Source organism: Vespa velutina, chromosome 4 (genome assembly GCF_912470025.1).
Source record: "Vespa velutina chromosome 4, iVesVel2.1, whole genome shotgun sequence".
NCBI lineage: Eukaryota > Metazoa > Arthropoda > Insecta > Hymenoptera > Vespidae > Vespa > Vespa velutina.
Genome location: NC_062191.1, coordinates 6,155,690 through 6,179,442, shown reverse-complemented (window position 1 = coordinate 6,179,442; position 23,753 = coordinate 6,155,690). Strand labels below are relative to the sequence as shown.

The following is a 23,753-nucleotide window of genomic DNA, read 5'->3' as shown; positions in this document are numbered from 1 at the left end:
TTTCTTCATAAAAATTATATTTATACCATTTTTTTCATAAATTTAATACACTCAAACTCTTTCGCGAAATAAAATATATATATATATATATATTTTAATATTAATATATATTGTATATTATTATATATTAACATTAATTACTTATTAATATTTATTAAATAATTATATGAAATAATTATATACGTAAAATCATTAAAGAGTAAAGAAATCATAATCACAGCCTTAAATCATTATTAACGTTAAACCATGAACGACAATGACTAAAATAAAGTAAAAAAAAAAAAAAAAAAAAAAAAAAAAAAAAAAAAAAAAAAAAAAAAAAAAGTAAATGTAATGTCCTTGACAATATATGTATATGATAAATTTAATATATTATTATTCTTTTTTATCTTATTATTATTAATATTAATACTAAATAACGCACATATAATACCATTAGCATATATTAATATTATACAAAAGAAAAAGAAAAAACCTCACTATATGATATTATGATAAATAATATTACTATATTAAAACAAAATGTGTATGACAAATTTATTTATTTATTTAAATGTGTTATCATTATTCCTTCCATTTCTATCTTTTCTTATTAATATCAATAAAAGACATAAAATTATTTGTACGAATTAAGTAACAAAAATCTATAATTCAAATGCATTAAGCATTAATATTTTAAATTTCTTATTTTTTCTTTCCTTTCTTTTTCTTTTTTATACCGATAATGTAAATATCTAATTGTCAGAATCAAAATGACACTTAAAATGTGACTATATGATCAGTGACAAAAAAGAATGGTGGGAGAAAGAAGAGTAACGCAAGAGAGAGAGAGAGAGAGAGAGAAAGAGAGAGAGGAGACATTGCTTTAAACGGTGGGACAAAGAGGACATGAGCTTGTTTTCACATGAATATAAGAGAGATAGAGAGTTAGTTAAAGAGCAAGGATGTGGAGGGAGAGAAGAAAGAGTTCCTTATCGAGTCCGAAGAGTCGAAGAGAAGAGAAGGAGAGCTCCAGTCATTGCTGGCACACGCCTCTTTCTCTCTTTCTATCCCTCTCTCTCTTTCTCTCTGTCTTTCTTACTCTCTCTTTCTTTTTCTCCTTCTCTCCAGCTCTCTACTCTTCTTACCGCGAGATCGCGTTACTTCAGTCGAGACTCGAGGGACTCACGGTACGCGAGTAGTTCCCCGAGAGGAAGTTAGCGAGAGAGTGGCAAGTTAGAGCGATATCGTGAGATTCGTGCGTGAAAAAGGATCCTTCAGGAAGAATAGAAAGAAAATCTTGTTCGTTCATTGTAAATAAAAGAGAGAAAAAAAATATTAAATAATAAGAAACAATTGTTGGATATCTCGATTGTTAGATTCATTCAATATAAGATTTCAAATGAGAAAAAAAGGAAAAGATAAAAATCATTTTTTGTAATAAAAATTGGACTTAGTGTAATCTAATTTGATCCGTTTATTTTAATTTTATTATTTGCTTGTTTGTCAAAAATTTAAGAAATATGACAATTTATTCTTCAATACAAATGTACACCCCTTGACACATGAATTGAAAAGGATAACAGTGTATTCTTCGACATGAAAGTGTTTTAACATTATAAGAGAAAATAAACTGGAAAAGGGAGAAATTAACTGGCTCCTCGAAACAACATTTCCTTGTTTATTGAGAAAATCCTATCGACGGTAGAGCATTTTTATGTTCTCCTTAGACAAACATCTTCCCTGATCTATCGTAAAGCAATTTAGTCGGGAAAGCGTTGTGGTTAAATGCGTCATGGAAATCATCTCGTTAGGCTTCTATTATCTTCTCATCGTGTTTGTCCGTGAGAATAGTTCATAACGATCTTTGGATTGCTTTTCCTTGAGGTAATTCGTATATGTACATACATACATACATACATACATACATACATACGTTGTCCCGTTTAAAGATCATCTCACTTCAATAGATGCAGAAAGGGTCGTGATGTTTCTAACAAAACGATATGAAAATATTATTACGTGATATAATTTATCAAAAAGAAATAATGAAATCGAAAGAACGTAGAAGAGTCAAAACGAGAAGTAATCTAACGAAAGAAAAGATACAAGAAGTTTGATCAAAACGAAATGTTCGACGTATAGGACCAATAACAAGAAATTGGATCTCGATGATCGGTGAAAAGACGTAATCGATTTATCGAAGTAGAACGAATCCAAAAAGACCGGTCAGAATCCTGATAGGATAAAAAAAAAAACATGAGAATCGTCGATCAACGGGCGTATCAAGAGAACCGGTAAACCAGTTAGTTTTTCCGCTAAGCTCGATAAGATGATATTGTACGATTAGAAGAGAAAGCGGATGTGTGTGGTTGCCACAAGGTACTTAGCCCAATAATCACCAGAAAATCTCAAGATGCCGCGTAGGAACGAGGACGAGGTCGATAAAGACGACTCGCCTTTGAGGGCACATTATGTCTTGCATAGATCGTGTCGTGGAAAAGCTCATGCGAGTGGTATCGCTAAACAGGCCAATAATCGCCAGGTGATCCTTGCTCATCCTGAAAAAGTAACGGAGAGAACGAACAAGGTCAGGGAAGATCTAACGGCCAATCCCAGGAACGGTGGTTTTCCACAAAAACACAGTAGAAACAGTACGAGCTCTTGGGATTGTAGCGACAGTGACAGCATGAATAGCCTCGAAGTTGGTCAAAATCGAATATCAAATTTGACAAAAAATTCAACGAAAATAATACCAAAGACTAGGACATATTCTCAATCTAGCAGCACCCATTCCTCTTGCATGTCTAGAAACATGATAGGGAATTCGTCGAAGAAAAAAAGAGAGAGTTGGGCTGATACTTTGAGGGGTGGTTTGGTCGATGATAAGATCAGAAGAATGGAGGAGGGTTGGGACGATAGTAATATCATTGAGATGCCTAAAGAAAGAAAATGGAGAAGGATCACAGCTGAGATCGAGCAAAAATTACCAAACGGTAATGAGATCTTTGCGTTAAGAGGTGGCTCTAACATGACTGCTAAAAATCGGATCAATCATTTATCTAAGAAGGTTCTTAAAAGGAACCGCGGTAGCGTTGTTCAAAGGCCTACCAAACCGATCTATGACGTAGTCGAGTGGGAGGAACTTTTGGAGATGGCTCTGACCAAGAAAATGGCTCGTGGAGGACGTAGAGAATATAGAAAGGAGAATGGTAAAAAAGGATCAGAGGAACGTGGAGAAACGGTAGATTGTTTGAAACGACTTGAGGTGCTTCTTCAGAACAGAATGACGCCGCTAAACGTCGAGGTAGGACTCCCCTCCCCTCCTTCCCCACCCAACCACCCACCCTCTCCCTAGAAATTTCGATTAAAAATATTTTATGATTATTACGATCAAACAATGATTATTTCATTGCTTTGATTTCAACGAATTTACGAAATATCTTAATGATGTTTCGTGCATGGATAAAATGAACTTTCTTGAATGGATTAACACAAACACATTTATTATTTTTCTTTTCAAAGCTATTTGAACACAGAATATTTCACACGACCATTCAGCAGCCTCGATGAGTCTGAAAGATTTAACATTTTCCTTTAGTAACTAAAAGCCATGTATGTAATAAATATCTATGTTTCAAGGGGAGAAGGGTGTGGGGGGTGGGGGAGGGAAATATATCTATGATTAGAGATGGAGAAGGATAGAAAAGACGCGAAGAGAACTGTGACTCTGTGTTGTGGATTATGTTAGCATGTTCCTCGTGAAACGGTCGAGCAAAAGGCCAACGACAGACGGTCTCGTAATATAGCAATTTTCCTCTTTAGACTCCTCAACTATAGAAAGGTCTATAACATTTCTTATTTTTCGTTAGGTTTACTAAACAATACGACGGATTATATTTCTGCGTAACTTGTTGGTAACTTCTCGTTGTTATGGATTAGTTGATTGTCCTTTAAGGTTTGGCCTGTGATTCATGCTAATATATTACCAGGAAATTCGCGATACGTCGTTCCTTACCAGGTTGAACGTGAACTGAACTAGTCACCGCATCCGTTCCTTCGAAATGTTTCGCGGCACGGACACAGCTCGATGCGGAAATCGATACGCGAGTACTCGCAGCTGCACTGGACACGGGGTGTATCGTAGAAACGGTCTATCGAATATATATGTACATATTTAAAGAAAGAAAACAAAATATTGACAAATTTGAAATAAATCGAGATATATCGTATCGAATGGATGAAAACACAATAATGAATAATTTCATATCATTCTATTGAAGTAATATAAATAAGCAATTTATTTTTTTCTTCTCCCTCATTTATATACCATTTCGTTTCTCGATTTTTTATATCGAAAAGAATGATATCAAAACGTGAAATGTTCGGATACGATTCATCTTTCAAATTTTTTCTGATATTGCTGTAACTTTTTTTTTTAATCAAATATAATATAAGAATAAAATCTTATCGCACTATTATCAACATTACTATCAAATTGATAATGACGTTCGTATATTTTATGCGTATCATAATTATCACATAAAAACACCTTTTTCTTTCCCTGATCCGATTAAAATGAAACCTATAGAAACGTAATCAAAGTAAGTGAGTCGAATCATTTCGATCTGCGAACGTGAGGGCTATTAAATATTCCAACGTTATCTTATTCCGTGTTAAAAACATTGACAGAAAGAATGGTTACGATAGAAAAATTTATGAAAAACAAGTCGTAGAAGGATAGCAGGCTCATTTTCCAAAGTAATTTGAATTCTTTAGCCGTTTAAAACATGCACATTCGAGGTTTATAGATCTCGTATCGTTCGTTAGCGATCGTGCTAAAGGAATCTCGTCATTGATAACGACCAAGCACTTATCGGCTATTAGCGTCGTTAAACGATTTTCAAAGCAAGTATGCCCGTCGTTTTAACGTCGTATATTACATTCACGCGTAAGCATTCTTGTATATATACGTTACGTACGTAAACGCTTTATGTACATAATAAACATTATATATTTGTGTTGTAAATAGAATATACAGTATGTGTAAACACGTTACACATATACAAACAAAAAAGTAGTCTGAACACATAATAAAAAGTAATATCATAATGAAAGTTTCGAAGCTCGTAGTACTTCTTCGAGATCCTGTCTCGATACTCGAGGACGACGGCGATACCTCGATTCTAACAGATCAATGTGTGTGGGTGTAATGTGTCCTCGAGAGGTCAATCGGTGGGTGTTTGGTAGAAAAACAGCACGCATTGAAAAACTAAGAGAAATGTTTTAAATGAGTGCCAATCCCTCGAGATTCGAACGTATTTGAACGATCAAAGTTGTTAACACTTTTAATTGCTGAATCGAGAATTTCATATAATATTTTTAAAATTGAGGAGTATACAATGGGTAATAAGAAGAGCTATGCCACTACAATAATATTGTGAGATTATTAAGAATTTTATAAAGACTAATGTTTCAATAGAAAATTGTGCTATTGAAAGTGGTATTTTTTTTTCTTTTTTTATTATAGAAGAATTAATAAAATTTTTTTTTTTTTTTTTTTTTTTTTTTTTTTTCTTCAAGATTTTTTAGCACATTCTCTTATATTGGATCCTTCAATTCCTTATCGATGAATTTACAATTGATAAAAGAAGTGTTTTCAAACAAATAAAGAGAGAAAATTATTTCGGACGTTATATCTAATAAATAAATAAATAAATAAATAAATAAATAAATAAATACGTTATATTAATATATTTATTAAATAATTAGCCAATGTACATTACATGGATACTAAACTATTATATAATATAATAAAGATCGATATTATATTCATTAACGATGTAATCAATTAATCAATATAATATATTATATAATATACTATCATCATATAATGTGATATTATAGTAATATGATATAATAAGGTACTGATAGATGAATTATATAATTAATATAATAATAATTGAATAAAGATAATAATGAAAAGTTTATTAGCCAATTCATAATATTAGCTAATAATATCAGGAGTATCTTAATTAATAACTAATAATATATTTAAATTAATAATACCTGACATGTCTTTTTTTTTTTTTTTTTTTTTTTCTTTTTTGACATATCGTGTAGGCGCGATCGGAGGAGCACCTTGCACAAGAACAAGCATGGCTAACTTCCGAGAGGATCTGGTTATTACATCGGGCAGGTTTTACACCGGCCATGCGTTGTGGACCAGCGGATCCGGATACGGGAAAGTTACGAATTTGTTTGACGACCTCCGGTGAGGAACTTCTCGTTGATGAGGAAGATGTCGAGAAGGTATGATCATAAAAATTTCTAATAATAATCATATATCTTTGATAAACTTCGATAAAATAATCAATAAAAATTAAATGATTTTAAATATAATGGTAAAATGAAATGATTTTAAATATATATTTATAAAAGATGTTTTAAATGAAAAGAAAATATAAAGTCTATGTTTATTATTTGACAGGCTAATCCTCCGCAATTTGATAAAGCCGAGGAATTATCTCAATTGCGATTCCTCAATGAGTCCTCTGTTCTACATATATTGAGACAACGCTATGCTAGTAATTTGATTCACACGTACGCCGGTGACAGTATGCTTATCATAAATCCAGTGGCCCCATTGGCAATATATTCGGAGAAGGTACATCAATTTATTAACAATAAATCATAATTATATCTTCTTTTATCATAATTAAATCATGATTTATTCCTCTTACTAATCATTTAATCGTCGCACGTATGATCTGGTATTAAATCTAATATCATATATTTTATTACTAACAACTTCATTGTTAATAGTAAATTCATTCATCTTTTTCATTTACTTGAAGATCTTCGTTCCGAACTTTTTATTAAATGTAATTAATGTCAAGAAGAAATATTACGTGTGTTCGATCTTGTCTGTATATTTATCTTCTTTTTTACTTTATATATATATATATAACAAATATTACATTCTTATTCAATAATTTTATATTTCGTCATATCTTTGTAAATCTACCACTCGAACTTTTTTTATATTCGCTTATTTTTAGTTCCACTCTAATCTCAGAGTAGAAGTAATATGTCAAACTGACCCTTTGATCCGTTTTTAGGTCGCTCATATGTTCCGAGGTTGCAAAAGCGAAGATATGCCACCTCACATATACGCTATGGCACAGTCAGCGTATAGAGGGATGTTGGCAACTCGGAGAGATCACTCTCTCGTCTTTCTTGGTCGTAGCGGCGCCGGAAAAACTACGAATTTCAAGCACGCGCTGCATTACCTCGTGCTAGCTGCAGGGACTGTGAATAAGGTAGGTGTGAATGCTTGGATTATGAGCATTCCTCGAATATTTTTCTTTTTTTTTTTTTTTTTTATATATATATTAAATCTCTACATCACTTTTTCATATTTTTTTTTCTCTTTCCCTCTCTATCTATCTCTCTCTCTCTCTTTCTTTCTTTCTTTCTTTCTTTCTTTCTTTCTCTCTTTTTCTCCTTCCTTCAGATATTAACCATAGAGAAGTTGAATGCCTTGTTCACCGTGCTCGAAGCCTTTGGAAATAGTCGGACCCATATGAATTCGAACGCAACACGTTTTACGCAACTGTTTAGCCTGGACTTCGATCAGTCTGGACAAATCGCTTCGGCATCGCTTCAAGTAAGATTAATTTAATTATTTCTTTTATTTATTTATTTATTTATTTATTTATTGCTTTATATCTGTAAGGGATAATAAATATCTATATCTGTATATTTATAAGGGATAATAAATATATAGATTAGCTTAAAAAAAAATCCCATCGTATAATATATCCTATTATGAGATATAATGTGTTTTAACTAATGATTATATTTAGGTACTGCTATTGGAAAAATCGAGAATAGGTAGAAGAGCAAACGGCGATCCAACGTTTCATGCTATTTATCGTCTATTAGCTGGCGCAGAAGGTGCCCTGAGAAAGGAACTTCATTTAACGAATCTAGTCGCTGAGAACAATCAATTCGTTACGCCATTACAAAAGCACGAGGATAAGCAACGTGCCATGGTGGAGTTCAATCGTATCGTCGCTGCCTTTAGGATTTTAGGAGTCTCTGAGACCGACGAGAAGGTCATTTGGCTAGTATTAGCTGGAATTTATCATTTAAGTTGTGCCAGTGCGGTTAAAGCTGGTACAACGTCGCAGAGCCGTTGGCAATTCGCTAGAGTGGAGTGTGCTGAAAAGGCAGCTAATTTATTGGGCACATCGGTGGAGGAATTAAGTAGGATAGTCTTTTCATCGAACGGAGGCGGTGCTGGTACGCCAAACACCCCAAGGCCAGCCTTAAGAACACCCAGTCCAACCGAGCAAAGCAAAGATGTCACCGGTATTGACGCTCTTGAGGGTCTCCTTATCGGTCTTTACTCGGAAGTTTTTCATTGCGTTGCGGCACTCATTAACAAGTGAGTTTTATTTTAATTTTCATTTTATTTTGAATGAACTTAAAGAGAAACGTTTGACTATTGATTGTTTGAAAATATCGAGTATACTTGAACAATTAAGACTCATTGTTAGATAATATTATTATAAATTAATATTTTCGATTATTGATAAATTAAATTTTTTTTTTTTTTTTTTTTTTTTTTTTATTCATAGATCTATATCGTCATCGGTGCATACTGTATCCTCACTTTTGTTATGCGATTCGCCTGGTTTTCAAAATCCTGCTTCGTGCGGAAGACAAACCGGAGCATGCTTTGAGGATCTATGTCACAATTATCTTCAAGAACGTTTACAATTACTTTTTCATCATACGACTTTGGTAGCTCCGAAAGATAGATACGTTCAGGAAGGTATCGATGTTGATTACGAGGATGATTATGACGAAGATGGGGTTGGATCCCCTCAAGGTTTGGTCTCTCTCTTAGACAGGGGTAGTTCTCAGAGTGCTACAATGTTACGTACTAGTCAAAGTGATTTAAGTGGTAGCAGACAAATGGAACGGAAAGGTTTACTTTGGTTGTTGGATGAGGAAACCGTCTGTCCTGGTGGTAGCGATGAAACTTTCTTGGATCGACTGTTCTCTTATTACGGGGACAGAGGTAAAAAGATTTATTTAAAAAAATGTTTTGACAGATTCTGTCATCTATTTAATGTAGATAAATTATTATTTAATGTCGTTCATGGATTTTTTTATTTTTTTGTTTTACTTTTTTTTCCCCCTTTTTCCCACAGATCATCAAATGCTTTTGAGAAAGGCACCAGGCAACAATCAATTCGTACTTCAACATCTGTTAGGTACTAATCCCGTTTTGTACACCGCAACTGGTTGGTTGAAGGCTACGCGAGAAAATTCCGTGGCAAAGAGTGCAATTACGATTCTTCAAGAGAGTTCGAGGTACACTTTACGATCAATACGAATAATCATATAATATTTTATTATCACGAAAATTCGTCATTTTTGTTCTAAAATCTTATTATTCTTATTCTTCTTTTTGCTTCTTCTTTTTTTTTTTTTTTTTTTTTTTTTTTTTTTTAGAGAAGACGTTAGTATGCTATTCGTAAGTGCACGAGGTGCCGGTGTATCTGGTGCTTTGTGCGGTTCGATGCCTGGCTTAGAGGGATCACAATCCTTGAGAAGAGCCTCGAGTATTCGAAGAACATTTACGGCAGTTAAAAGGAAAAATGTTTGTTTGCAAGTAAAATTTACAGTTGTGAGTATATTTATTTTTTGTATTCGTGAAAAAGAAACAACAAAAAAAAAAAACAAGAAAAGAAAGAAAATTTCTCATAAATTCGAACGATAAATAAATTATCTTATTCCTCGAGCATATTGTTAGTTTGTTTATCTTCATGTACTCGTTATAGTTATAATCTGTTCGATAAAATTTTTCTCTCGGTGTCAAAGATCGACGTTATATCGCGTCATTATAAAACCAGATGTATTTGTCCCATTATAAAGGAATGATCATTCGTAAGAAGTAGATCATTGTTATTTAACAATGTATCACGAAATATGCATTATTTTAATTTGGTATCGTTCAATGTTTCTGGTGCATTTTTTCGTGAGTTCCTGTTTCCTTTTTTTCACTTTTTTTTTTCTTTTTTTTTTTTATTATTATTTCTAGTATGATAACAAAGTCGTATTACCTTCATACGCGTATTGCGTTTACTCGCGAAGAAAATGTTTTACGAATTGAATTATAAGTTTCAATTTCTTTTAGGACGGCCTCATCGAGACTCTACGTCGAACTCGTCTAAAATTCATCCACTGTCTTCTACCGCAACATAATGCCGGTTGTACTGATAACAAGAGTTTGCTGTCAGTGAAATCTAATCAGAACGAAGACAGTGTTATAAACGTGCCTCTTTTAAGATCACAGGTAAAGCAAAAAAGACAATACTTAATTGCTTTATTTAAAAGATATTTCTAAAATTCTATATGACATAAATAATAATTCGTTGAAATAAAGTCTACGTATAATTTGTTAGATTCTTAATAATTTTCATTGAAATCTATCCTATCGGATTTAGGAGATAGAAATTATTTTGACGAAACTTCGATTAACCGCAAACACACATACATACATACATACATACATACATACATACATACATACATACACACATACACATACACGTACGTATACATATATACGAACGTAAACTGCATATAGTGCAGAATTCAATGCTTTACTTATGTGAATACACGTGTTTCAGATTCGCGGAAGTCAGATAATAGACGCAGTGCGTTTACATAAGGTCGGTTTCCCAAAGTACATGGCCTTAGGTGAATTTAGACGTCGATTTGCTTTATTATCCAGCGATGTGAACGCCCGACCTGGCAGTCCTGTTGCCGATGAACGTCGTGCGGTCGAAGACATGCTTCTAACCGTTGACATTGATCCTGCCTCCTATCGTGTCGGCCAGAGTCAAGTGAGTAGACACTTTATTCTTCCTTTTCATTATAATCCCAAGGGAGAAAAAAAAATAAGCGATTTTTTTTCGTCTTTCCCTTTTTTTTTTTTTTTTTTTTATTTATTTATTTATTTATTTTTTACGTTCAAGAGAAATGTTTTTACGAGAAAATATATCCGTTAAACTATAACTCAACAGATCTAATGGTAATGGTGTCTTGATAATTTAGCAAGAAACTCATTGAAATATTGATCGAACGATATCATGATTCGAAATATAAGAGATATCTATGAAAGAAAATAGGTGTGGCTATTTACACTTATAGTTACATATGTAAGAGTATTATATACATAAATAGATATATGTATCTATAATCTTTACATACTTATTCTAAGTAGTTTTAATGGCCCGCCTTAATCGTTCCTTTATCTCTCTTTCTCTTTTATAAAATTACCTTCTCTAACGGTATTTGTCGAACGTTCATCTTTCTAATAATAGTTCTATCCCGATCATAGCCATAGACCCCTCACGACCACGCTGCACGTACGAACGTTTATTACGATGAATTCTTGATCTTTGATAGTAATTACCCGGAGTCAGAGTTGGGAGAGGACTTTCTATCAACGGCGTTAATGTTCTTATACATACATCGTATTGTACTTCCTGTATGCGTTAAGCGTTAACGCTTATGCTTTCACTGAGGATGAAAGGAGTCATTTAAATGACATTCATAAGAGAAAACGTACGTGTGTATATTTTTCAAGCCGCAAATCGTACGGTCATGTGATCTTTTATGATCTTTTGAAATTATGCATTGTCCAAATTTTTTTTTTTTTTTTTTTTTTTTTTTTTTTTTTTTTTTTTTTTTTTTTTTTTAAGTAATAATGATCATTGGTTTAAAACATGAAAATTGCAGTACTATGAATGAATCGTCAATTTATTCATAAATTAGCTAATAATATCGTATATATCTGAAATGATTAGTTTTCGAGACAATATTTATTAATTTTTGTTTTCTCTCTCTTCCTCTCTCTCTCCCTCTCTCTCTCTCTCTCTCATTCATTCATGATTTTCATTGTAGGAGGAAAATTATTCTGACGGTATAAAAAAAAAGCTGTATTTATCAATATTTTTTTATCAAATCGATACACATTTTTTATCATTGTAAATTTCATCAGGATAAAATATTTCTTTTTATGAGATGTAATGTGTTTATTATAATATTTTCGAGAATCTTAACAAATTAAGTTTTTTTCACCAAAAAAAAATCAGTTAGGTCCTTGAGCTATCTGAAATATCTGACCATAATGTTTTAATCGAAAAATATCGTATATACAATTCAAGATAATTTTGTTTAAAATAATCTGTAAAAATTTCAAGACAATCGGATAAAAATTCATTGAAATATGTGTACATTCAATGAGAAAAAATGTACTTTTGAAGAAAATTCGTCTAAACTTTAATATATGTAAAAATGACCTCACGTAGTTTCACAATAATTCCTTTAATACTTTGAATTTTTATGTAATTATTTAACGTCAAGAAGAAAATTTAATATTTTTTTAAAAGATCCCACAGTAATTTTCCCCCTTTAACTTTTTTCATTGAAAATTACTCCAATTTATAATGTAAACAAATTATTTCCATGGATCTCTCTCTCTCTCTCTCTCCCTCTCTCCCTCTCGGAAACCTAATTTAAAAAATTTTAACTAAAAAACAAATATTAATAAAAAAAAAAAAAAAAAAACGAATGAATAATAACTTAATACATTTTCGCGTTTGCTTTAAAACTTGATATTACATTATAAATGAAATATTGAAATAGATATTGTTTAAAACGATAAATAGATTTTACGAATCGTTGCCAAAGCTCATATTCTGACATCGATTATTTAAATTTATAAAAGTTATTAAAATTATTCTTGGAGAATTATATGAAATCCTTTTTTTATTCTTCATATTTCTAAACTAAGAAGATAAGAAAACTCAGGGAGAAGAAATACAGGGATTACAAAAGAGTATTCGAGTGTTCATGGTATAAACTGAAGATTGTATGGGAGATGGAAGAAGGTAAAGTGCCAGTCAAAGGAGGTCGCACGCGCATTAGTCTTTTCGGAGTTTCGCCTGCGGAAATACTGCCATCGCGAGTCGCTTTCCAAAAGGTTGATGTACGCTCGTAGATCGTATTCTCTGACACAGGTGCCACGAGTTGGCTTACTGCGAATTGAGTCTTGCTGTGTGTATGTGTGTATGTATGTGTATACGTGCGCGTGCGTACCTCTGTATGCATGTGTACACGTGTGTACGTATGCATATGTATTAAATGTATGCACATATACAATCAGAATGATTTCTCTGTACATATCATGCACTCATCTTATCTCATCTATACGCATCGAGGGCGAAACGGGAAGAAACTCGATTTTTCTCCCACCCGCTTTTACAACTGTTTCGCATAAACTAATGCTTCCCACTTTGCGTTGAATCGCGAATTAACTCGATTCCGGATGATGGAAAGTGGGAAAAATTGTAGGACTCATTGATATTTTCTTTAGATTATTCTTTTAGGGACGATGGTATATATATATATATATTAAACAATTGACAAATATAAATGTTGAGTTGCCAGTAGAATTTTCATCTATTAATTTTGATTGTAAATTTTCAATCGAGACCTTTATAGTTTTTATACCGGTGAAAGTCGTTTTATTTTCCGATCTTTTTTTTTTTTTTTTTATATTGCTGCTTAATTTGGAGAAATTTAATTAACCACAACAGATTTTGGCTTTAACGATTGTAATATTTTTTTCTTTTTTTTTTTTTTTTTAACTCACAATCATATCCGACGAATAAGTATAAATGTGGAATTTTAATAAGAAATCCGTGGTGTATATAAAAAAAGAAAAAAAAAAATTATGAAAGATTATTAGATAAGAATATATTGATTGGTACAATATTTGATAAGACAAATGAAACAACTTTAATTTATTATATTCGAAGAAATAACTTTCAACGTGAAATGTTTTAATATTATCGTATCTCTATTTATATTTTTATATTTTCTTTTCTTTTTTTTTTTCTTTTTTTTCTTTTTTTCGTCGAACGAATCAACGAATCATTATGTTCGTTCATGTTCGAACGAAAAAGAGAATAAACATCAGTTCGTTTCTTCGACACTATCTCGATGGATATTCTAAAAATACATTGACTCAAACAACTTTTAGTTTGGCAGATGAGCAAAGCTTTCACTTAGCAAGTGTAAAGCAGCTAATATAAGCGGTAATATAAGCGAATCCCAGTTTTGTTCGAAAGGCCTCCTATGTAAATCCAGTTTGATGGAAGAGAAGTCGGTAAACTGGCTGCCGTGCGTGACCCGCGTGTATCTCGAGCGCGAGCTATTTAACGAGAGCACCGTCATTGGCCGAGATTTCTTTTCCATTCGCAAGAGACTCCTCCAACCCAGATCACGATCTTTAAACTAGGTGTCCGATTTCATTGAAATTCCTCCTAAACATAGGAACCAAAATTCGCTGTATACATTTTTTTTTCTTCTTTTTTTTTCTTTTTTTTTTTTCTCTTCAATTTCTCTTATTGTTAATCGTGATCTTTTTCGTTTTCGTTTTCTTTTTTTCTTCTTCTACTACTTCTTCTTTTTCTTCTTCTTTAACAACGAAAGTGAAAATAACAAAAATTTGCAATTTAATACTATTTATAATAATACATTAAACGAAAAATTTGTACTATAATTAATCAAACAATTCAATATTAATTTAATTAATTAATTATTAATAAGAAATAATTTATTTCTTATTGTATTAAAAATTGGATATATAATATCGATATATCAACAAATATTGTCTATTGTAAATATAAAACAAATTATATATTGGATTATAGAAACAATGCAATGGATCATATACGATTAATAACAATCGATTGATTAATTTTCATAAATTTGATAGGTTCAATTTCTTTTTTTTCCCGATGAATCTGGCGCTCAAGTCCGAATTGTATCTTATAAAAGTACACAGGGCCCTTAAGGATTTGCGTATTCACACAGTTATGTAAAGGAATAATATCGTTTTGAGATACGCAAAGGAGAAACAAATTCTTCGAATTATTATTATATTATATTACCGCGCAGTGCTTGGTTACGAGCTTGGTTCGTTGACTTTTTTCTACGGTTCGGCGCGTACACTCGTGTTTCCCTTTGCATTTGCATTTGCACCACTGTTCTTTTTTCCTTTCCTTTTCTGTCTCCTTATTTTTCTTTCTTTTTATTTATTTATTTATTTTTTTTTTTTTCCTTTTTTTAAATTTCCTTATGACTTTTATCTTCTTGTCCTTTCAACTCTTTTTTCTTTTCTTTTTATTTTTCTATTTTTTTATATACTTTATCCGTTACCGTCCAATAAATCGTATCTTTAATTTCATATTGCTATGATTTCTTTCTATTTTTTTATTTATTTTTATTTTTTTTTATTTTCTTTATCTTTTTATTTTTTTCGTTAATTAGACTACTATTACATTAGTATTCATCTTATCATATGTTTTTCTTTATTATATCAAATCTATTTGAATTTTAAATTCATGTTTCTCGATAATGAATACTTTTTATTAATCTTATTATTATTGTTATTATTATTATTATTATTATTATTATTATTATTATTATTATTATTATTATTATTATTATTATTATTATTATTATTATCATTATTATTGTTTTTATTGTTGTTGTTGTTAGAAATATTAATACTTTTGTTAATTAGCTCATTAATCTTTTTATTAATTTTATCATCTCCTTTTCTCCCAGATAAACTCGAAACTTTCTCAGATAATACTCGAAGTTTCTCGCAGATCGATAACGAATATTTTTTAGTAATAACAGTCATTATCGTGTTTTATCGCATGTGGAGCATAATATCAACTGATAAAAGAAAAAAAAAAAAATAAGAAAAGAAAATTAAACGATTGAGAGATAAGGAAATGACTACGTCAAATTAACATGATCCGTGTGTATCTACAAACCGAAATGTACTTGGACTACTTTAATGCGTACACGCGATTGATCTTCAATCGTTCGTTCGATTCCATAGGTGGCCATCGTACAGACTTTCGAGTTCTAAACTGGGACGACTTTCATGCTAACTTCTTCCTCTTTTTTTCCTTCCTCTTTTATTTTACCTTTTATAGTTCGTAAAATTCGATCGACGCTAAATTTAGAGTAATAAAAAAACAAAAAATTCGATTCCAACGACAGCGTTACTACTTCTTGAACTTTCACAATTTTACACTTTTCTTTTCTTCTTATTTTTCTCTTCTTTTTAATATTTTTCCTTCGATGCATTCAATGAACTAGAAAAAATATATAGAACTAGGAAAAACTAGAAAACTATAAAGAACTAGACGAAAAAAAAGAAAAAAAATAATTTTAATGGCATGTATTGAATTGATAAAAGAAGAAATAATTTTAATGGTATGTATTAAATAGATAAAAAAAAAAAAATTATATTATCTCGATATCCAGTCGCAAAAGAACAGTTAATTTTAATACATGTTGATCTACAGTATTTCAAAACTATATAATAATATCTTTTTCGTTATTTTTTTTTTTTTTTTGTTTCCTTCTTCTTTTTTCTCTTTTTCCCCGAAACGGTAACTCGACTCGATAATTTCTACGGTATACTTCTCGAAAGTGAAATGTAACAAATTTCGAAAGTGTATTCTGAGCACTTCGACAGTCGACTGAAATGCGATAGGGAAAGTTTAAAAGAGACGTTCGTTCTCTTTCGATTATTCTAATCGTTCTAAGAGGAGGAACATACACGATCTTATAGTCTACGAAATTGGATGATCCGGTGAGCGTGACGAATGAAATTGAGACGAATGATAGGATAGGATACTCGCGTATCTTATTTTAAATGAAAGTAAAATTTATTGGTACGAACGATAGGGAAGATTAAATTGTTAGAATCGGATCAATGTACTTACTTACTTAGATAATGTAAGTAAGTGCATACGCGCACATACATTTGTGTACATTGGTAAAGAACTTGAATCTTATTCGAGAGGGTTACTACTCACACGGAAAAGGCCAACTTTCTCTTTGAATCAATTCGATAATGATTCCGTTATCGGCCAAAGGGCGAAAGAGCGAAATCGTTTGCTTCTTGAGTGGCTCGACCGCTTTCGAACATTCACGAAATCGTCCAGACTCCATTTTCTTTCTGAATATAATGGATCAAAATGAGATCATTTTTTTTGTCATACAAATTTCTTTCAGATTTTTTTTTCTTTTTTTTTTTTTTTTTTTTTTTTTTTTTTAATGTTTTAACGAAATATATAACAGATGTATATAAATGAATAATTGCAGAAATTGTACAAACTTGTGATATTTTATTTTTGTCGTTTCGATTATTTATTTATTTATTTTTTTTTTTTTTTTTTTTTTTTTTTTTTTTTTTTTTTTTTTTTTTTTTTTTTTTTTTATTACAAACAAATTTTTTACGCATTTGTTATATCGGAAATTGTGACTTAACGTTTAGCTACTTAGGTTGTGTTTACAAAATTTACACTTTTATTTTATTTATTTATTTATTTTTTTTTTTTTTTTTTACATATAATTATTGGTGAAGTATGTAATTTTATAAAGATATTTTGAGTTTTAACATAATGAAAATTGATTATTATCTTTTATAATATTCTATCTGCATTATATTCTAATAATATATAATAATAATTCGAAGAATATTCTATCTGTATTATACAAATGTAGGTAAAAATAATTCTGTAATTTCCTCTCGTGTTTATATTAAATAAATTTATTTTTATATTTCATTACTATTACTAGAAATAAATAAATATTTAATATAAACATTTTCATAACATTCTTTAAAAGATACAATTCAACCGTGGAATATTTTTTTTATATCTTTTTTTATATATTTTTTATTTTTTGACGGTAATTTGATAGATCTCATAAAAAATATTTATCCTCGTTTCTTCTCAGTTCATCCATAAATATCAAAGCAAATTTAAAAGTGGAGAAAATTTTTTAAATAATTTTATCACTTTCAAATAAATTTTATTTTTCATATTAAAACACGATATTATTTGAATAAAAATTTGTATGCCCATGAATCAGGGATATTTCACGAAATAAATGAAGTCCATTCTCTCGATCGTACAATTCAAATAGTTCTTCCCGACACTTTTGTTCTCATGGTAGGCAAAAGCTACGGTCTCGTTGAAAGGAACAATGTAGTCACCCTTATGAAAGAGTGGTAGATCATAATGGTAGTAAATATCGGCTTTTATGACAAAAGCGAAGAACCATTACTCGCTCTAAAAGTTTCGATTTTGTGAAGAGACTCGCGGATTTTTCGGCTATCAAAATGGAGAAGAGTAGATGCGAATAACTTCGAAGAAAAAAAAGAAAAAAAGGACATGCACGTAAGACTTTCTCATGGCCCACATTCGTGCCACTGCATTTCATCTAACTTTCTGTTCGTCAGAACAGGTAATCTTCCATACTTGGCCCTACGATTCACGAAAGTGCACCTTTCTTGAATTGTTGGCCTGTTTCATTTGGTCACGCATATTTCTTATAAAATGAAAAAGAAAAAAAAGGAACTTATTCTTTTTTTATTTATTTATTTATTTATTTATTTATTTTTTTTTTTTTATTAAGTTTAAATTCGTTCTCTTCTCTTAATTATATGTAAGGCGTAATTTTTAATTTGAATATCTCATTTTTACATTTTATTATAGTTACGAAAATAATTCCTACATGTATGTTTTACGTTCATGAACAGCCATCTTTTTCTTTTTGATCGTAACTACGAACGATCATTTTGAATTGAAATTTTTTTCGAATGATCAATTTGACGTAATTGAAATCGAATGATCGAAAGTAAACTCGTTCGTTGACTGAATTATAACGAAGATATAACGAGTAAGGAGAATTCGTAAGGTTTGTTCTGAAACCACCGTAATTATGTTCGCCATGTCTAATTGATAGGATCCTTTTTTATTTCTCTTTAAGGTGTTTGCGACAACTCTTAAGTTATGTGAATGTCTGTATGAAAGAACTGGTACCGGCGCGAAGAAATAACTTTTTCTTGCAATATGGCCGCCATGTTAGCCAGTAACAGTGCAAACTACTATGTCTCTTCTGTGGGCATCCGCACTTGCTTTCGTTTCTTCCTCTTCCTTGACACTGAGGCTAAGCGCCTTCCTCGTGCCAAAGTCGTTTTCTCGGACCATAAATCTCTCCTCGATCGACGTTCTTTTATTTTTATTCCGATCATTTTCTTGTTTCTTTTTTTCTTCTTTTTCATATTTTAACGAGGATTTTAATTTGACAATCAAAAAGAAAGAAAAAAAAAAAGAAGAACAAAATAATACATTTCTATTAAATTACTATAATATTTTTTTACCATAATCCATTTGTCTTAATAACGGATATTTGAAAAACAGCTCATACGTTATTACTCTTAATTTATTTGATTTTACGAATATCTCTCAGTTAATAGATTTTTTTTTTTTTTTCGTTTTTGATAATTACGATTATAGTAATCGTACGAATTTATTATTATTACCTTTGTATTTCTATCGATTTGAAAAGAATAGATACCATTAGATAATTAAAGAAAAGTGAAATAAGTTTCTAGATTTCTAAAGAAAATATAACATGTGTGTGTGTGTGTGTGTCTATAGCAAAATTCAGTTACACACAGAAATGAAGAAAATAGAAACAGAAAGGAATAAGCATTAGAACGAGATATATTTCATGTATATGAGTAATGATTACGTCAGGCCATAACGAATATAGACAAAGTTTATTTGTGCGTATGCCCAGTTATCGCTTAATGACGCGACGTCGGTATAGCTCTTTTATGTGTCCCTCTGCATATAAACCAACGACTTGCACTCGATAACCTCGGTTAGTCGAACGTTTCTTCCATGGTTGTCTCTCTATAATATAATAATGTCTGTATTTCGTATCATTTATTTTACTTTTTTATAGCGAACGTTCCAGAAATCATTAGCTCTCAAATTAATGTAATAAAATTCAACTGAAATTTTCATAATTAAAATAAAATAAAATAATATGGAATTAATTGTAAATCAATTAATAACGAGAAAAAAAGGATATTATCGATTAATTTATTTAAAAAATTATACGATATAGGATATAAATTATGCGAGTAATTCAGTAAATTTATCCATTCGATAAATTTATGAGGATAATTAAAGAAAGTAGCCTATACTCGATACGTATACTTCGAAGAATTCGATTCTCGAGGTATCCGGGGTAACCTTTCCGCAACGGAAGTGAGACCGCTGGTCGTACTCGCGCATGCCACTTCAAACACGTATATGTGTATGTGTTTGGAATTATAAATGAAGATTGTACGATCGGCCAAAGCTAATATATACTACGAATTATGGCGCCAAAGAGAAACGATACAACTATGCACAAGGTCGATAATACTAACGGCTTTTCTAATGAAGGAATTATGACAAAATTAAAGAAACAAATCTAATAAAATGTTTATTGTTGTTATTGTTCTTATTATTATTATTATTACTATTTTTTTTTTTTCGAAGTTTTATATCAGGATTTCATCAAAATCAATTTCCATTTGATCGCACGTTTAGGATTTTGTAATGCACTTTTTAATTGTCACGCATTATTGTAATTTCCTATATATATTTTTAATATATTTAGGATATTGTATTATTATCGATTTGATGATATTATTATTGGAACTATTATGACTATTTCTTGATGCCACATTTACATGATTCCTTTCGATCTTTTTGAAGTAATATTTTATCTGAAATTTTCTCTCAGATAGATCAATAAAGAGATCAATTAATATTGTAATACCACAATACTCTAGTCATTTATTTTAATTTTCATATATAATAATTCATTTAATCCATAATAATAATAATCCATTTCTCATTGAACAATTTATTTATAATGTTTCTACAATATTTTTATGCGTCGAATTCATTCTCAAAAATGCCTTAAAGAACCGAGACGACTTTTGCAGTGAAGAAAACGTATCCATGAAATTAAATAATAATAATAATAATAATAATAATAATGATAATAATAATAATAATAAAAATCGACATCGTAATACCGAATGATACAAACGTCATACAAAAAAAAAAAAAAAAGAAAAGAAAAAAAATCACGATTTATGCACCGTTAGGAATAGAAATAAAAATAATGAAAAAAATAAATAAATAAAAGAAGAAAAAAAACTCTCGAAACGAGAAACAGTAACAATAGTACCAATCATTATTTCCGTCACAGCCGCGAGTTACAAAAAAAAGAAAATTTCCCCAATTATCTCAAAACTCTAGGCTTTTACATGCGTACATTTACGCAAACATACAAAAAGCAGTCATATTAAAAAAAAAAAAGTAGTAATAGCAAAGAAAGTATTATAGCAGTAAAAGAACATGCGAGTTGGTAAAGAACCCGTCTCATTATTAGCAAACCGCACGAGCGTGTGGTTAAAAAAAAAAAAAAAAAAAGTAATAATAATAATAATAATAATAATTTTATCTCGTTTAAAAATACAAATAATATATAATGATGATAGAATGACGAAATAATAATAACAATAATAATAATAATAATAGTAATAATAATGACAAATAGAATAATTTAATTCTCATTAGGAAATAGTAAAAAGTCGATGGAATTAAAGATCGCTCGATATAGAAATTAAAAGGATCAAGTAAATTCTGTCGTTTGACGTTTACTTAGAAAACGGTAACGACTAGTCACCATTCGTGTGTGTAAGTCGTAAACTAGATACAGATCAAGAAACGCCATTGCTTATCCGAGCGAGCGACGTGGTAGGTCAGGTTCGCACGATGAACGTATAAGATCGAGATCGTGAAGCGTACAGTGACATGTTCTCTACTATCTCCGCCTACCTCTCGATTGTTTATTCTTATATATCAATCGAAATTTTATACGATTTCTTTCATAATTTCTTCTTTGTTAAAATTTATCTCCTTGTAAACAAAATTATTATTAAACAAAAAAAAAAGAAAAAAAAAGAAAAAAAAAAAGATTTGTCCTTTTTAAATACGCACGATACAATTTCGATAAATGAATTCGAATTGGATTAATTTAAATTTTAATTAATTCAGTTCTTAAATTAATGATTGAATTTGTTTGAGTATAGCTTTGATCGATACGAAAATAGAAGATAGATATAATTAATTGAAATTGAAGTTAAAGACGATTGACATGAAATTAAATTGAAAATCAATTCACCGAGTGATTTCTTTAGAAATTCGAAGAGAATGAAATTAATTATAGATCAAACGAAATTTTATAATCTTCGTCGTCGTAAATCATGAAATCGTATATATGTACTTGTATATATCCAATAAAAAAAAAAAAAATATCTAAAAAGGAAAGAAAAAATAAAAATAAAATTGAACTAATGCTTTTGGCGTAATTAATGGTTAGCACGTCGAGAGAGAGACAGAAATAAAGAGAAAGAAAGAAAGAGAGAGAGAGAGAGAGAGAGAGAGAGAGAGAAAGAGAAAGAGAAAGAGAAAGAGAGGCTTGAGGAGTCGAGGAAAGGTACTTATGTGCGGTAATGAGGAGAGCACGTATGACGGTCGAGAGAGACGAGTTTCTCACACGTCGTGTTTTTCTTCGCCACTTTGAAGAAGAGGGGAAGCGGAAACGTCGGTGAGCGAACTAGCTGGCGAGCGCCGGCTTTCGAGCTGGTTGCTGTTACCTTACCAAGTAATCGGCTTAGGGCTCGGATTCCTTATTTCCACCCTGCGGTTAATTGCCGTCAGGTAGACGCTGCTACTGCTACCTTTCTCCTCCTCCATCTTTCTCTTCTTCTTCTTTTTCTTCTTCTTCTTCTTCTTCTTCTCTTGTTTCCTATTCTTCTTGTCCTCCTCCTCCTCCTCTTCCATTTTTCTCTTCTTCTTTTTCTTCTTCTTCTTCTCCTGTTTCCTATTCTTCTTGTCCTTCTTCTTTTTCTTCTTCTTCTTCTCTTGTTTCCTATTCTTCTTGTCCTTCTTCTTCTTCTTATTCTTCTATTTCTTCACCTCCTGTTTCCTATTCTTCTTCTCCTTCTTCTTCTTCTTCTTCTTCTTCTTCTTCTTCTTCTTCTTCTTCTTCTTCTTCTTATTCTATTTCTTCTCCTCCTGTTTCCTATTCTTCTTGTCCTCCTCCACCACCTCCTCCTCCTCCTCCTCCTCCTCCTTCTTCTTCTTCTTCTTCTTCTTCTTCTTCTTCTTCTTCCTCTCTGCTTTTCTTTCTCTTATTCATCTTTTCTCGAGATCTCACGAAGAACCAGAGAGCTTCCGACTCCAAACATTCTTTTTGATCTCTACTCTCGTCTTAATGCAAAACTTAAACCTTATCATTTTCTATTTTTTTTAATTCTCTTTTATTTTTTTAATTTTTTTTTTTTTTAAACACTGTTTTCTTCTTATTATTTTTCATATAAATATTATCGTCGTTCTTAGTACTATGAGGAAATCAAATGATACTGGAGTAAGTTTAACTACGAGTATCTAATTGAATTGTTTATTGATTGATATGCTTAATTATGATAAGTAGTAAGTTATAATAATGATGATGATAATAATAATAATAATAATAATAATAATAATAATAATAATAATAATAATAATAATAATAATAATAATGATGATGATGATGATGATGATGATGATGATGATAATGATGATAATGAATAAGAATAATGATGATGATGATGATGATGATGATGATGATGATGATGATGATGAATCTCGTATAAGAAATAAAAATATCAATAGATACGTAATAACGATAAA

General features: G+C 30.8%; 1 protein-coding gene across 2 annotated transcripts in view; it reads left to right on the top strand.

The window, feature by feature from the left end:
• The window catches only part of LOC124948821 (unconventional myosin-XVIIIa), a 74,902-nt gene that overhangs the window by 31,621 nt on the left and 19,528 nt on the right, over positions 1–23,753 (top strand). The window contains exons 1-11 of one of the 2 annotated variants that reach the window (XM_047493031.1): positions 1,130–3,286; positions 6,103–6,291; positions 6,470–6,646; positions 7,101–7,301; positions 7,496–7,648; positions 7,848–8,431; positions 8,625–9,070; positions 9,204–9,366; positions 9,508–9,682; positions 10,193–10,351; positions 10,689–10,904. In XM_047493031.1, coding sequence (XP_047348987.1) covers positions 2,396–3,286; positions 6,103–6,291; positions 6,470–6,646; positions 7,101–7,301; positions 7,496–7,648; positions 7,848–8,431; positions 8,625–9,070; positions 9,204–9,366; positions 9,508–9,682; positions 10,193–10,351; positions 10,689–10,904 — 3,354 coding nt within the window. In that variant the 5' untranslated portion in view covers positions 1,130–2,395. Of the gene's footprint in view, positions 1–1,129; positions 3,287–6,102; positions 6,292–6,469; positions 6,647–7,100; positions 7,302–7,495; positions 7,649–7,847; positions 8,432–8,624; positions 9,071–9,203; positions 9,367–9,507; positions 9,683–10,192; positions 10,352–10,688; positions 10,905–23,753 lie in introns of those variants that run through there. The other variant, XM_047493030.1, reaches the window with a different exon arrangement.